The sequence below is a fragment of the Trichosurus vulpecula genome, chromosome 4 (genome assembly GCF_011100635.1).
Source record: "Trichosurus vulpecula isolate mTriVul1 chromosome 4, mTriVul1.pri, whole genome shotgun sequence".
Taxonomy (NCBI): Eukaryota; Metazoa; Chordata; class Mammalia; order Diprotodontia; family Phalangeridae; genus Trichosurus; species Trichosurus vulpecula.
The window spans coordinates 291011617-291027556 of NC_050576.1; the positions used below are offsets into that span (position 1 = coordinate 291011617).

At 37.8% G+C, this 15940-nt stretch overlaps 1 protein-coding gene across 1 annotated transcript in view; it reads right to left on the bottom strand.

Moving 5' to 3' along the window:
• The window catches only part of CPS1 (carbamoyl-phosphate synthase 1), a 183545-nt gene that overhangs the window by 99679 nt on the left and 67926 nt on the right, over positions 1 to 15940 (bottom strand). The window contains exons 8-14 of the mRNA XM_036755918.1: positions 11260 to 11349; positions 9528 to 9656; positions 8620 to 8726; positions 6498 to 6639; positions 5693 to 5770; positions 4008 to 4106; positions 3118 to 3213 (exon numbers count right to left, since the gene is read on the bottom strand). Of these exons, the coding sequence (XP_036611813.1) occupies positions 3118 to 3213; positions 4008 to 4106; positions 5693 to 5770; positions 6498 to 6639; positions 8620 to 8726; positions 9528 to 9656; positions 11260 to 11349 (741 nt within the window). The remainder of the gene's footprint in view (positions 1 to 3117; positions 3214 to 4007; positions 4107 to 5692; positions 5771 to 6497; positions 6640 to 8619; positions 8727 to 9527; positions 9657 to 11259; positions 11350 to 15940) is intronic.

Genomic DNA, 15940 nt, shown 5'->3' on the forward strand with positions numbered 1-15940 from the left:
TGCTTAGCAAAACAAGCACTGTGGTTCTCTTTCTCTCACCCCTGTGTTCAAATTCTGATCTTTTAAAATCAAAATATAAAATGCGTTGAAAGGAAGGACTATAAATAGTCAAAGGATCATAGATGTAGAAATATAATGGAATTTAGAGGTAATCTTGTCCAACTGCTCATTTTACAGGTGAGGAAGCTAAGGCCCAGACAGCCAAACTTGGACTTCCCCACTGTTACAAGGTAGTAAGTAATAAGGCCAAAACTGGAGCCTGATTCCTTTGACACCCATTCCAGGGTTCATTCCACTGCATGCACTGAGTGCCTCCTAGTCCTTCATGTCTTCAGTCAGTGGACAAGTATTAAATACTTACTATATGCTGGGTACCGTGCTAATCTTTAAGGATACAAAGAAAGGCAAAAGATAGTTCCTGCTCCCATAGCCCTCTGCCTATAGAATTTCTACCGATTCTTGGAGGTCCAATTCACACACTACTTCCAAGTCATTTTTCATGATTTCCTCAGTGCACGATGATCCCCCACCCCCGCAAAAAAAAACACATAGTATTTTGCTTGCACCTCTCAGATCTATATATCCTGTCATTCAGTACTACAGTTATTTGTTTATGTGTAAAATCTGCCTTTAGACATGCAATCACCACGAAGGCAGGGATTAGGGTTTAGCTAAACCTTAATACTTAACTGTTGAATTTACTAACTAGAATATCATCTCTCTAACTAATAAGATGAAGGGTTATTACTCCTCAATTCAGATATGAAACTTTACATACAAAAACACTAATGGCCTGGAAGCCACTACAAGAATATTAACTCATTCTGAAGCGACTGAATACTATGATGTTATACTCTGGTTTCCGTTGTAAAAGAGAAGGGAATCTTTCATCATCCTCTTGAGTTTACTAACTTTATCTTTAACTATCCAATTACTGGGAGAGGCACCTATATTTAAACAGACTTAAAACATAACTCAGAAAGTGAATATAAAAATGTGAATAATAATATTAATAATAGCTAACATTTACATAGCACTTAATATGTGCCAGACACTGTGCTAAGTGCTAGGGAAAACATTCAAAATCCTGTTTCAGAATAAGGAGATTAAAGATCATATATAACTCTCCTCAGTAACAGCCTAAGGGAGTAACTGCCTTGTGGAGTTGAGTACCTGCCTCCAAAGCAGGAAGGATCCACTTTGCTTCTGTATTGTCAAATAGCATACTATATTTCCAAAATGGTTAGACAGGAGTCGGTATCTAAAACCAACCTTTTGGAGAGCAAAGAAATAATAACTTCAAAATGGAACCCGAGTTTTAGGATTGTCATCCTGCTGGGTGCTGCAGGGACTGAGAGGAATGGTCAGTGGGAGAAAGAAAAGTCCTTCCCCCTCCTTTCCCCCACCCCCACCAGGTAGTGCTAAAAATACCTGATGCTCATATGTATGTATATATACATATATGTACAAGTATAGAAAATGTAGATATATGTATGTGTGTGGGTATATATGTGTGTATATATATATATATATATACAGTATATGTATGTGTGTATATATACATAAGAACTATCCAACTATCACCAAGGCAAAAAAGAGTGAAATTCATATTTCCTTTCATATGTTTAAATTGTGAGCAGATGACAATATTATGTGATTGACAAGCTACAAAGACTAAATACACATGAATGTATAGATCAGAAATTATTGCTATAATCAAATAAGTTACAAGAAAGATAACCTTACATCCACATGATTTTTTGGGAACAAGGACCAGACAACTGCATCTGCAAGTGAAAGGTTGAGAGATGTTCTCCTAGTTCTTTGAAATTTTCTTTTCCTCTTCTCATTTCTACAGAATTTATGAAAAACATTGGAATTTTGTTGCATAGTAAATGTTTATAAACTGATCAACTAACTTGGCCTTCCTTTGGAAACCTTTACTTCCCTTGCTAGTTCTGATCTTGGTGCTAATCAGTACATCCAGAAGGAGTGTTTTCTCTCTGTGACCTTTTCTCTCTTAATGATATGCATAATTTTTATTGTGCTGCATGGTAATTAGGCATAAATGGCAAGAAGTTCATACGAATGACTATAATTGCTGTTACTATCACATAGCCAACCCAAGCAATTTCTAGGGTCAGCTATGCAAAGGGGAAAGGGAAACTGGACAGAACAGGAAGCTGCTCTAAAGTTCTTCTGAAGACCCTTGAATCTGTAATACAGAGTGGTCCAGATGGCTTGGCGTCTTTATTTCTGTGGCAAGGAGCATGTCCTTCTAAAGAGTTGTTGGGAGGATGTCAGATAATGGTTCAAATATCAACTTAACCCAAAGTGAGGCAGCAACCTGTCCTCTATATGAAAGCGTAACCCTGATTCTTTTGTTTCAGAAACCCAGCAAAGCCACCTTTTTCCTGCCCTCAGATGTCCATCCACATTCTCTACCCTTATCCTATCCAGGAAGTATCAAGAAAAGTAAAGCCTTAATCAAGGGAGTGACAAGCTTTACTGAATGATACGGAAAACTGGAATTTTTCTTAAGGACAGAGCAGATTCATTATGAATAGCAAAAAGAAGATATACCTATGGCTATTTTTGCCTTGATCAGACAGATACAAATTTAGCAGGAACTAAGTTGGGTTTGGGCCAGCGCATCTTCCAGGAGGCCCAAATTCCTTAGAGAAAACCCTGCCTTCAGACCACTTTCTCCCTCAATGCATCTTGAAAGATTTAGAGGTCATGATGGAATTACATAAAATAATGAACTGGGGAAACCATCCCAGTTCTATGAAAAATCCTTCTTCCTGGAGTTCTTCAATTTAAGGAGCTTATGGTATAAGAGAAGTTAAAGAATAATGGAAAATAATTTTAGTTTCCATACAAAAATCAACAACTTTTTTTCTGAACATAAAAGTTCCGAAAGGAGACATATAATTTATTATAGCTTTCGAAATATCTCTAACTCTCTGAAATATAAAACATGTAAGAAACACCTAAGAAAACAATTATAAATTACTTTTTTAACAGTTATGTTGTCATAAATTTTAAATAATGAAGTACTAATCAGACTCATTCAAGGACACAAACTAGTGTTGATGAAGCACAATATTCTCTCACCTTCATGGCTTTTACAGCTTGAGATCCTGAGTAATCAAATTCTCCTGCCTGGCCAATGGACAGACCTCCAGATCCCAGGATAAGGACTTTGGAAACCTTTTTAAAAAAGATAATTATTGTTATCATTTAGATGCATATGAAGGATGGTAAACAAAGGGAAGAGAATCCAGTTATTTTTATTTATTCAGGTTCTTAAACTGAGAAAAAAATTAAATTTAAAATATATATATATATATATATATATATATATATTCATCCATCTTCCAATTCATTGTGAACCCAAGAGTTTGACATTTAACACATTTCCTTAACAAAAGTTTAGTTTAAAGTGACTCTTTCATATCCTACAGTCTTTTATCCATTGTTTCTTGTTATATTAATAAAAGAATCACATAGGAAACTAAGTATTTCAGTACACAGGATATGAATATTGTATTATATTATTACTTATCTATTTGCTTTTTAGATATAAAGATATTAAATTATTAAATATATGACACTGATGAAGGCAAGATTTCATAGCAGAAGTCTTTCACCTACCATTCTTCAGTGTCCCAGTTAAACTCTATCTCAAATATCTGTACTTCTGCTGCTTATCGGGTAGTGTGGGAACGTAAAAAACTCTAAGTGAAACAAAATCCTAATCTCCATTAAAAGCTTTTACTTGCATGCACCCAACCACTTGGGTTGGGATAAAAAAAATTACTTTTAATGTTAACCTAAAATAAGAGAATTCCAATAAACATCATCCGAAACAAATAAAACTCTCCTGTTGAACCTTTTATTGTTTATGATTTTGCCATTACTCTTCATACTCTTCATTTCAAAATCATTATTCTGTAATGAAAATTCATACAATAAAAACTAAAAATAAGTATGTATATACTGACCTCAATTCTAGATGCTACTAGTGCAGGCTTGGGTAGAACTGATGTAACAGTTGTCCCTTTCCCCTTCTTTATCAGTGACAAAAAAGAATCAAATAGGTACTGTGAAATAAAATAAGCAAATAGTTAAGAGATTTCAAAATTGTCTCAGGTGTGATTTTTCAAATATCACAACAACAAAAACACACCTCTATGCTCTACCACCCCATTAATGTCACAGTGAAAATAAGTTTCTTACAATCTATGAACATTCAGAATAAGGCCTTCTGAGTATAGGTAGGAGTTCTTAATTACTTCATTTTCTTCTACTCCTTCAAATCCAATTTTTTGACGTAAATATTTACATTTTTCCCTTATTCATTCTGAAGTTACTGTTGGTGTGGGGGGGGGGGGGAGAAATCTCTCTATATTTTTATTTCTAACAAATCAAAGAACTAGAGCTTTTATTTTTTCAGATTTCACCAGAAACTTTACTTCTTTACTAGAAACTTTACTTTTACTAGATAAGAAATGTTTCAGTCCCAGGGCTTATATTTACTAAACTTTTGGGAGAACTAAAATGTAGATGTATAGGCAAGGTTGGTGTGCAACCTAAATACAATGTTCCCAATTAGTAATTGAGACAAATCTACTAGAAGGACATTTTCAGATTAAAGGTTTCATATAATAGGCCATGGTGAATTAGATATGGAAGAGTAATAGTTACAATTTAAACTCTACTTTCTTTAGGTATAAGTTAGGCAGTCAATAAGATTCAATGCAGTTCAACAAGCATCTACTACCTTCAAGGCATGAGGGTTACAAAGACAAAAGCAACAATCACCCCCACACTTTCTATGTCACCTACTAATGATAACATGCATTTCCAGTAAATATTGAGGCAATGATACAAACGAATTAGTTCATGAAGAGGACAGAGGAGAGTAAGGGGGATACTTTTCAGACCCTTCCTCATTTCACAAAACCTCCCTTCTCAATGCAACATTCCAGTTGACCTTGAAGAAGAATGGTCAGTGCAACAAAAAAGCATACTGTGAAATGGGAGAAAGTCTAATTTCCCAGATATCTCTCAGTAATGCATAGAGAACTTCTTTCAAGCAGAAGATCTTACTTGTGCATTTAACTAACAATGTACAAAAGTAATAACATTTAAATTAAAAACAAATCTCCTCTAAGCATTCCTTATGGTTCTTTTCTTAAAATGACTGAATAATATTTATGTGCACACATGCCCTCTCTCTTTCCCAACACCCTCAATACCCTAACTTTTCCTGTTGATGCTTATTCATCCTTAGTGGCTACACAACCAGTTGCCATAGGGATTTTTGTGAAGTCACAGATGGGGGATTAAAATTTCATTTCAGTTATGAGAACAAGAGAGAGCAAGAGGGAATTCATTTGCATAGCTCAACAATTGTAAACTTGAGAACTGAAATGTATTAGAATGATAATGGATTTATACAAAAATAGCATCTGGTTTCCTAAGGACTTTCCCAATTTTTTTTTCAAAAAAGAAAACTTCCTCTATGACATTCAAAGAGAGATTTTAATACTAAATTTGTTAACCAAACACTTTCCAAATATCTACACAACGACCTAGATGGTTGTTTTGGATTCTTATATATTTCTTATAAACATTTAGTAATAAAAATGTATTTTAGTTAACAGAAATTATCCTTGTGACATACCTCTGTGTCTGTTGGCCCTGGATTGACTTCTGGGTGGAACTGGACAGTGAAGATTGGTTTGCTCTCATGCATAATGCCCTGAAAGAACAAGAAGAAGGAAAAAAGAAGCTTCACTAATGGCTTTTATTGTTATAAAAAAAGTTCATATAGGAAACTTAGAGGAACACTGCTCAAGAGACCATTCTAAACTAATAGGCAGTACTATTTAGCATCTAGAAATCTTAAGAACTGGAATGCAGAAAATATCAGTCCTGATAGATAACAAATGGAGATAGAATTATTATGGTAGTCAACCTTCAGAAGCATTCCGATCTGCTCTAAAGCCCATTGGTCATCCTTAAGAACACATTTTGATCTGTGGTTTTACCAACCCAGGTTTAAGTGGCTTCCTAAAGTTTTTATCAGATGCCCCAGTATAAGGACAAAAACTCAAGGCCTCCTTGAATCCGAAGTGGGTCTTATATATGTGACCAGGTCATTCTAGATCTTCAACCCTTAATGATGGGTCAGAACTAGACTGACCTCCTACTGTATATTGAATACCAATGTTACTCCTTAATCAATGCTGTGAACACAGTGACACCTCAGGTATAGAGATGCCAAAGACATCAACTGATGATGAAAAGTAAAAAGAAAATTCCTTTTAAAGAGCAGCTAGCTGTGACAAACGACCTATAAAATCATTCCCAAAAAGACAGCGTGTTTGCACAAGCAGGGCTGTATTGAAATGGAATAGCAGGGTAATATGAGCCCCCACTCACCCCAGCTTCTTATGACTTCCAGAAAGTTTAGAGAAAGTGCTTACTTCATTTGTTTGATCATTGACATTCATAAACAGTGGTTTCCAGCCAGCAGGGAGGCTGCTGTCATCCAGTGCATATCCATGGTTCTGAGCAGTAATGAAGGCCTGCCTATTTGTGATATTTAACACTGGCTGATTCTGCCCTCTGGAAAGCAAAGGAGAGAAATAAATGAGAAAGATGAAGAAAGCATAAAAACGCTTTAGTCAATAGGGTCATCAACAGGAAGTGACCAAGGAACTTATGGTTTTAGTTGCTCAGTGAAATTCGCACTCAAGAGGAGTCACAAATTGTTAATCACATCCAAGCATTTTACCAACAAAAATCAATACTGGATACCTGGTGTTGTGCTTAACTTCTTCAGTTGGACCTAGAGAGGGGAGAATTGCACTCTAGATGATGGCGTTTAAAGTCATTCTCTGACTTTACAGAAACTGGCACACATGTTAAGCTCAAAAAAATTCACAAAGCAAGTATCAAAAATTTTAAGAGGAAATAAAGAGAAAGCTACCAAGAACATAAAATAGTTTTGAATAATTCGAAGGAAAGAAGAAAGGAACAAAGGAAGGAACGAAGGAACGAACAAGGGAAGGAGGCAGGGAGGGAGGAAGGGATGGGGAGATGAAAGGGAGAGAAGGAGTGAGGGAAGGAGGGAGGAAGGAAACTTAAGATCATAGATTTAGAACTGGCCAGTACCTTCATTTTACATATGAGGGGGCTTGAGGCCCAGGGAGGTTAAATAACTTTCCTGAAATCATGTAAGTAAGAAGTATCAGAGGCTAGGTTTGAACTGAGGTCCTCTAATTACAAACCCCATAATCTGTCCACTGTACCATGCTAGTTGACTAAATTAATATAATTTGGGGGCAAAAAGAGATAAATGCAAGCATATAAGGAACCACCAACTCAAGTTTCTCATCTTATTTTTCTTTTTAAAATGCTGCCAATATCCTGAATTCAAAGCAAATTTTCCAAAAAATAGCATAGGATCAGCATTAATAGTAATGACAATAATCCAGTTGTTGACATCATTATTCATTACTGTTACTATACTTTAAGTACTATTAATTATTGTCATTACTATATATTATGCATATATTATCTCATTGGAGTTAGGTTCTACAGCTATCATCCTCACTTTACATGTGAGGAAACAGACTCACTGAAGAAAAGGCTCAGAAGACCTCATTGGAGAGCCACTGCTATCTTACTTCCCCCATTAATATGTAAGTGCAGGGATCATTTTTGTGTTTTTATCTTTCTTTGCACTACCATCACTCAGCCTAGTACATGGCACATAGGGATAGGGACTAGACCTGTAATTTCATTTGTAAAGGGAATTCCCAGGTGAGGAAACTCTTTTTACTACTGCAAGGTACCACCTTCTCTTCAACTTACAGTCAAGGAGTTGTTTAGAGCACTGACCAGCTAAGTAACTTGCCCAGGGTCACTGTGTGTCTGAGGCAAGACATAAACCCAGAGCTTGCTAGTTGCAAGGCCAGCTCCCCATCTGTTACAACATGCTGCCCCTGTCACAGGTCTGGCACAGAGTAAGCCCTTATTAAATGCTTGTTGATGGATGGACAGACTGACAGAATGATTAAATTGCATGACTTTGAAGAAATCACTTTACCTCTCTTAGATCCAGGACATTTATAGAAAATAGCACTCAAGAAACTAGACTACTGTTTACATTTTACATTGTTGCCTTTCTTCTTTGGAAAGCAGAATTACTATCTATGCAGCTATCTCTAACCATTAGGAACTTGTTTAATTTCAGGGGAAGTAGATACAAATAGCAACTGAGGTGTCTTTGAGGAAAGGCTTTCTTTCAGATGTACAAAAACCGTGGCCTCAGATATTCAGTCAGAGGTTGTGAATACGTAGAATGGCAGCAGATGCTATAGGTGTCGTTAGCTCAGCTGTGCTCACCAGTATGCATTCTTACAGGATGAACCATGGAACATCATAGTCATCTATGCGTAAAATCCAAAGTGTTGTGTAGCAAGCTTTCTGAGGGTATCCTGCCTGGTTCTCCGTAGGACTTGGGTGGCTATCATGCCTAAACCAAAAATTGAAAAAAATTGTCCCGAGTCCCTTCACAGTTTTGAGATAGCCCTTGCCTACCTGTTGGCCATGGGCATTTTGTACGTCTTGCCTCCAGCTGCTAACCCTGTTATTAAATTCCCTGTACTGATTCCAAACACAGGCTCTTTACGGTCACTCTCCAAGATCTGTAAAGGACAGAACAATATTAGTTTCATATATTGATAACTCAGAAAGGACACTAATAGTGCAGTTTTTTTCTCTATCAGTATAGGATATACCCAATTAGGTAGAATGGCATTTCAAGTAATTGGGCAAAACCTCTGGTTAACTGAAGGACAGTGAATGCCCTTGAAAAAAAGACAATTTTCAAAGACTCAGAAGGCAGTAAAATACACTGAACACTAAAACTAAACCAAGCATAGTTTAATCCTTCTTGGACGATGCTTTAAGATCTTATACTACTGTGAGGAAGGGAAAATGCCATCTCCACAGGCATTTTCCAAAGAATCATTTTCCCAAAGACACAAAATAAAGGATGAATATGCTAGAAAGGGGACCTAAAGGCCTGCATTTGCAAACTAACTGCCTATTTTAAGCATTAGATTTCTTGTCCTATACAGTTTTCTAAAAAATAAGGTCATCTTCCTGAATATGAATTATGTTGCTCTAACACTGCAGATATAGAGGGTAGATGCAGACTGAGTGAATGAAGATTGGCCATCATCTGTCCTGATCCTATGGAATGCCCTGAAAGTTTCTTTTTTGGCCTGAGGAACAGCTTCCATTATCTTTGGCACTCTCTCTCCTACTTGGCTCACCAGTAGAATAATTTATCTTTGCTGCCTCCAAGAGACACAAAGAATGTTTACATTGAAACAAATAATTTTTTAAAAACCCTCCGATGTTAAAGTAACTTCTTCACAGCACTCCCATCACATGTGACCTTGTATCTACCAACCTATACACAGATTCCATGCACACTGTACCTTCTTGACATTCTGAATTAGAGGCTGTGCAAGAGCTGGGTTTCCAGGCCCTCCAGCTATTAAAAGTCCATCATATTCCATCTTGGTGAAATCATGATTCCAAGGAACTAAATGTACTTCAGCTCCTCTCTAGAAAAAGAAACATGAATGTTGAAAACTGTCTTTACATGTAATTGGAAAAAAATAAAATACTATTAAGTGGGAAAAAATAAATTAAAAAAGAAACGAGATAAATAATGAGGAAGGATTGTTTGAAATATATAATATATACATACATATACATATACATGTATTCCTTTTAAAAAGTGATATAGCTGTGTAACCCCGGACAAGTCCTTTCTCAGACTCAGTTGTCACTAATATTGTTACCCATCTACTCTCTTGAAAAAAATCAAGTCCACAATTCAAATAATAAGGAGCTTTGCCAAGTAAAAAATTCTTTCAGAAGCTCATTGTATTTTATGTGATTCAAATGGTACAGCTTAGATAACAAAAAACTGAGAATATACTCCATTCAAGTTGGATCTTACAAAGCAAACAATGCATCTTTTACAGACTTAAGGAGTGATATGTGTACAAAGGCTCCATAATTAAGATCATAATACACACAGGATATATTTATTATCCAGAATCAAAAAGGGTTAACAAAAAATGAGAAATTTATTTTCTGTATAGTTCATACTGGCCTGCCTCTGACCTTTCTCAACATTACCCTGTGGGTACCTTTTCTTCATTACCTGTTAATCAGCTTTCTTCCCCAGCGTCTGACCACATTTTCTATGAAATGATGATTAATTTTGTCAGACTGATTTTGGATATGAGAATATAAATTATTTTACATCAAAATAGATACCAAGTACACATTCACTGTTAACCATATCCCAAGGTTAATAATAGGCTGCCAATAACTTGAGATGCTTTGGAATTAGGCTTTGGACAATGCTAATCTTGAGAAAGGAAAGGAGAAGGGGAAATCTTCTCGTCAAAGTAAATTGCTTCCTCAGGGAAAAATAATAACCAGAGAATGCCTCGAAAGAAGAAAAAATACCACCCTCTAAGGAATTTGCAAGGATTGCCTGAATTTGGGAAGTCAAAATTAATATGAAGAACTTTTATCAAGCCTACGCTCTCTCAAGACACAGTAACAGTAGAAGCAAAAGGTCAGGGCATGCAAAGACATATATACACATGCAATGCAATCAAGGACTTTCTCCAGTTCCTTGATGCCCACCTGGCATATTCCAGAACATCATGGAATGGGACAGAAAGCATTCATTCTCTTCTCAGTAAAGAAGAACAGGTATTCAATGCCCTTTTCTGTGCAGAGAGCTAGAGTTCTTAGACATTTAATAAGTAGGATTATAGGTTCACATATAGTCCAATTTCCTCATTTTATATATGAGGAAACTGAAACCCAGGGAAATAAAGAGACTTGTCCAAGTTCATACGGACAATGAGTGAAGGAAGGAGTCAGCATTCAAATTTCCTTCCATCCTTTGACTCCGAATCCAGCAGTCTTTCTATTCTTCCCAGTACAATTAAAATGAAAAGTTTTCCCCTTAGTGAACCAAACGGATGAGGGAAAACTACCACCCCCCAGAAGCATTCCCCAGTGAGCAAGGCAACAATTCTGTGGTCATCTTCAACTAGGCATCAAAACACCAAAAAAAAAAAAAATACAGCGTGAGAAATCCTCTCTCCAAAGAAAAAAGCAGGGATGGGAATGGCTTACCTTTACTAGTAAACGGATTACATTCTGCTTTATTCCACAGTCTACAGCAACCACTCTAATAGGATTCCCTTTGCCATACACCTTAACATCCTGCATTTTGAAATCAAGAGAGTTAGAGGGAAGCTACTATTGTGAGTGACACACCAATATCATAAACACATTTGGGAATGTTTTGCACTTACACTGGTGGCAGATTGATTGCTAACTACTGGAGAGTGACTGGCAGTTAACAATCAATTTGCAAGAAAGGCTCAGCAAGTGGCACAGACTGAATCTTTTTTTATGAAATTTTTTAAAATGTACTTTGCTGTTTTATATATACTGTTGATTACAGTAATAACAATGATCCCTAAGAAATTGGTTGTTTCCATAGTTAACAACCATCTTTCCCATGTTTTGCCTCATTAACAGCTAGCGGCAATGGAATTTTCAAGTATTATTGCCTGATTCAGCACTAGACAGATGCGGTAATAGATACATCATGCCTTAAACACTTGATCCTCAGCTTGCATTAAAGACAGGATATGGTAGAGCTGAGTGCCTGTGTAATAAGTCTATGCAAAGATACCTAAGTATAAAAAAATCAGCATGAGATTATTAGCCTGGTGTAGACCAGTGGTCCCCCTGGGTTATTTTGAAAAACTCTCTGTTCAGAGGTCAGATTTCATAATGGGATCTCAAAGCACATCATAGTCATTAATTCAACTTTAAGTACTACTTTGACTTTAGGGAAAAACAACTTGACCATGACCCAAAGTCACAAAATGGTAGAAATGGAAGAAAGACATATGGGGCTAAACCTTTCAATTTAATTCTTACTTTTAGCACTAAGCTTCTTATACCTTTCCTGAGAGTTTTTTCAGAACTTTTTAGTGATAACCATCTTTTAGTTGTGTGACAGGATGAAAGCCGAAATCTACTTGGCTAAAAATAGCTTTCTACCTTTAGAGGAATTTTTAAAAGTTAAGATGTTTACTTGAAATCATAGACGTTGGATATTGGAACTGGAAAGGAGAAGTAATTATACTTTAATAGATCTATAATTTGGGCAGTTGAATGGCATAGTGCATACAGTGCTGATCCTGAAGTCAGGAAGACTCAACTTCCTGAGTTCAAATCTGGCCTCAGACACTTACTATCTTTGTAACCCTGGGTAAGTCAATTAACCATGTCTGTCTCAGTTTCCTCATCCATAAAAGATGGAGAATAAAATGGCAAACCAATCCAGCATCTTTATTGAGAAAATTCCAAATGGGGTCACAACTGAAACAACCAAACAATGGTACAGTTCAAAACTTCTCCATGCCGGCTCATCTATGTAACTCTTATCCATACCCTCCCATTAAGACTTCAGTGTATGTGGGACGAGGGGGGGAGGGAGAAGGAGTTAAGGAGGAGGAAAGCTCTCAACAAGCTGGAACTTCAGTCTCAATCTCTTGCTATTGCATGTATTGCATGAACACCAACGGGCCATGCTGGCAAGCTATCACCTGGTTATCATTTCTGTGGCTCTCTCCCTTCTTTGTCTGGTCAGACATCTTTCTGATGATATCCTTTACACTTCTTCTGCACAATTTTTAACTGGCAATATGAATCTCTCCTTGTATCCTTGTAGTGCTTTTGTACCCATATACCTCCCTACTGTCTTTTGGATGAGCCATAACTTGAATTCTTCAAAGACTGATGTGTCCCATAGCTCATGGTCACATAGCCCCACCAGTAAAAGTATGGCACAGTGAAAAAAACACTGGATTCACTGGAATTTAGGCCTTCAACCTAAGCTCTGCTACTTACTCCTCATGTGCCCCTGGCCAAGTCAACTCCCTTTTCTGGGCCTCGGTTTCCTCAACTACAAAATAAGAGGTTTGATACCTCCATGGCCCCTTCCAGCTCTAAATCTAACACTCTTAAGAATTATTAGTTAAGAATATCACATTTCACTTGAGCAAAAATCAAGATCTGTGTCTTAAACAGTCTTTCATTCTCTTCACTGTGCTCTTCTCCCAGCACTCCACTGGGAACCAGAGGTCTCCCTGGGGTCTCAAAAGCTATGTCAAGAGAACAGAAGCTGGCAAGGCACTGAAAACAAGTGTAGACTGATGGCAGACTGTATGTCTGTTATCTGAGGAATGTTTATTCTTCAGCCTGGTCACAGAAGTTTCTCATAGATGAAAAGATCTAGCACTACATGGGACATTCAAGGTCATCTAGTCCAGCTCCCTCGTTTTACGCACAAGGACTCTGAAGCCCAGGGAGGCTGGGACGTGATTAGTTCTCACAGCTCGTGATAGACATGGGATTGGAATCGAACACCTTCCCACTTCAGCACGCTGCCTCTTCTCACTCAGCTGGGCATGGAGTAATGATTTTTTTTGGCCACAATACCTCTCAAAGAGTGTGCATGTTATAAGGGAGTTGTGAATCTGTGTCAGTGGGGGAAATCTTCAGACCAAGCAAGCTGCAAATCTTTGAAGTCTGTAAGTATTTTTCCTTCCAACTTTTCTGAAATAAAACCTAACAGAAAAGAGATGCCAGACCTTCTTTCTCAGGGTAAATAAACTCCAGCTTAGCTGTTCACAATGGGTCCTGAGGAATCTCTCAAATTAGAAAACTCCAGGGGCTGAGTGAGGTTGCACAGGTAACATATTTAAAGGAATCACACTGCCTACTAGTGGCACGCCTTAGATTTGTAGTCTCAAGCCCTAGAATCCTTCAGAGAGACAGTCCAAACTCATCTCAAATGAGTCATCTTTGTCTCTTCCCTTCTGTTGTCTCCTCACATATGTGTGTGTGTGTGTGTGTGTATGTGTGTGTATACATCCATGTATGTGTACGTATATACATACATTTAATCAATTGCCACCTGCACCCTATTTCACTAATGCAACATCTCTCAAATTTGTTTTCAATTTTCTACTCACACTGCCACTGTCCTAGCTCAGGACCTCATCATATTTGGTTTGCACTAGAACCAAAGGGTCATTCATTCAATCAACAAGCATTTATTAAGGACCTACTATGTGCCAGTCACTGTGCTGGGGATACAACAAAAGTAAAAACAGTCTTTTTTCTCCAGGATCCCACAGCATAATTGAGGGAGACAATATGCAAACAGCTGTGTACAAACATGAGCTGTACAGGATAAATTGGAAGTAATCTCAAGGGGAAATCTCACTAGGATTAAAGAGGACTAGGAAAGGCTTCTCAAAGAAAGTGGGACTTTAGCTGAGACTCGAAGGCGCTCAGCAAAGCTAGGAGCAGAGATGAAGAGGTAAAGCATTCCAGGCATGGAGAGCAGCCAGGAAAAAGGCTGACATTCAATAGATGCAGTGTGTGTCTTATGAGAGGAATAGCGAAGAAGACAGTGTCAGTGGATCACAGAGTACATAGAGGAGAGTAAGGTACAAGAAAAGGAGAAATGAGCCAAGTTATGAAGGACTTTAAAGACACACAGAGGGTTTTATGTCTGATCCTAGAGAGAATAGGGAGCTGCTGGAGTTTATTAAGTGGGGGAGGGGTGATGCCGTCAAATCTTTCCTCAGGAAAATCACTTTGACAGTTGACTGGAGGATGGACCGGAATATGGAGATGCTTGAGGCAGGCTATTAAAATAGCCCATGTGTGGGCTGATAAGGGTCTGCACCAAGGTGCTGTCAGTGTTAGGGAGAAGGGGGCATATAAGGCAGATGTCATGAGGGTGAAAACAACAGGACCAAACCATTGATGGGATAAGGAGGAGTGAGAAGCTGAGGATGATACCTAGATAGTGAGCCTACATGACTGAGAGGTCAGAGGTAGCCTTAGCAGTAATAGGAAAGTTAGGAGGAGGGAAAGGTTTGGGAGGAAAGTATAAGATGTCTACTAGGCATCTGGAGATCAGGAGAGAGATTAGGGCTGGGCAGGTAAATGTGAGAGTCATCCACAGTGAAATGATAACTAGGATGATAAATGAGAGCTTACAAGATAACCAAATGAAATAATGTAGAGGGAAAAGATTTCAATTTCAAAAAGATTTCAATCTGGGAGAGCCTGAGGAAAGTTAAGTGACTTGCACAAAGTCATTGCAGGAGCAAGCGGTACTGCTCTGGATTCCATTCTTCAGATAGCTGCCAGTCTTCTAAATAATACACAGATCTGATCATTTAATTTTCCAATCCTAAAACCTTCCATACTTTCCTATTGCCTATAAGATGATAAAAGCATAAGATCATAGATTTAAAGGTAGAAGGGAGCTCAGAGGAAATCATAGCCAACTGCCTTATTTAACAAATGGTGAAACTGAGACCCAGAGGGGTTCAGTGACTGCCCAAGGTCACAAAGTGGTGAAGGCAATGTTTGAACTAAGGCTGGCAGACTCCACAGGCAGGCTTCTTTCCATTGCACCATGCTGTCTCACGTATTTCTTAACCTGATGTTTAAACCTCTACTGTCTGACTCTTCTTCTTATCATGCATTTGTTCTAGTCATCCCGAGTTATTATTGTTTCTCAGCTACATAGCGCCCTCTCCTCCTTCCACACATTCACACTGTCTGTCCTTCATCCCATAATTAGAAAGTATGCCCCCTCCACATCTGTTTCTATCAAAAGAATTTTGTGAGGCCTAGCTCAGGCACCACTTCCTCCAAAAAAACTATCCTGATCTCCCAGAATGAAAGTGATCTCCCTACTCAAAATTCATAT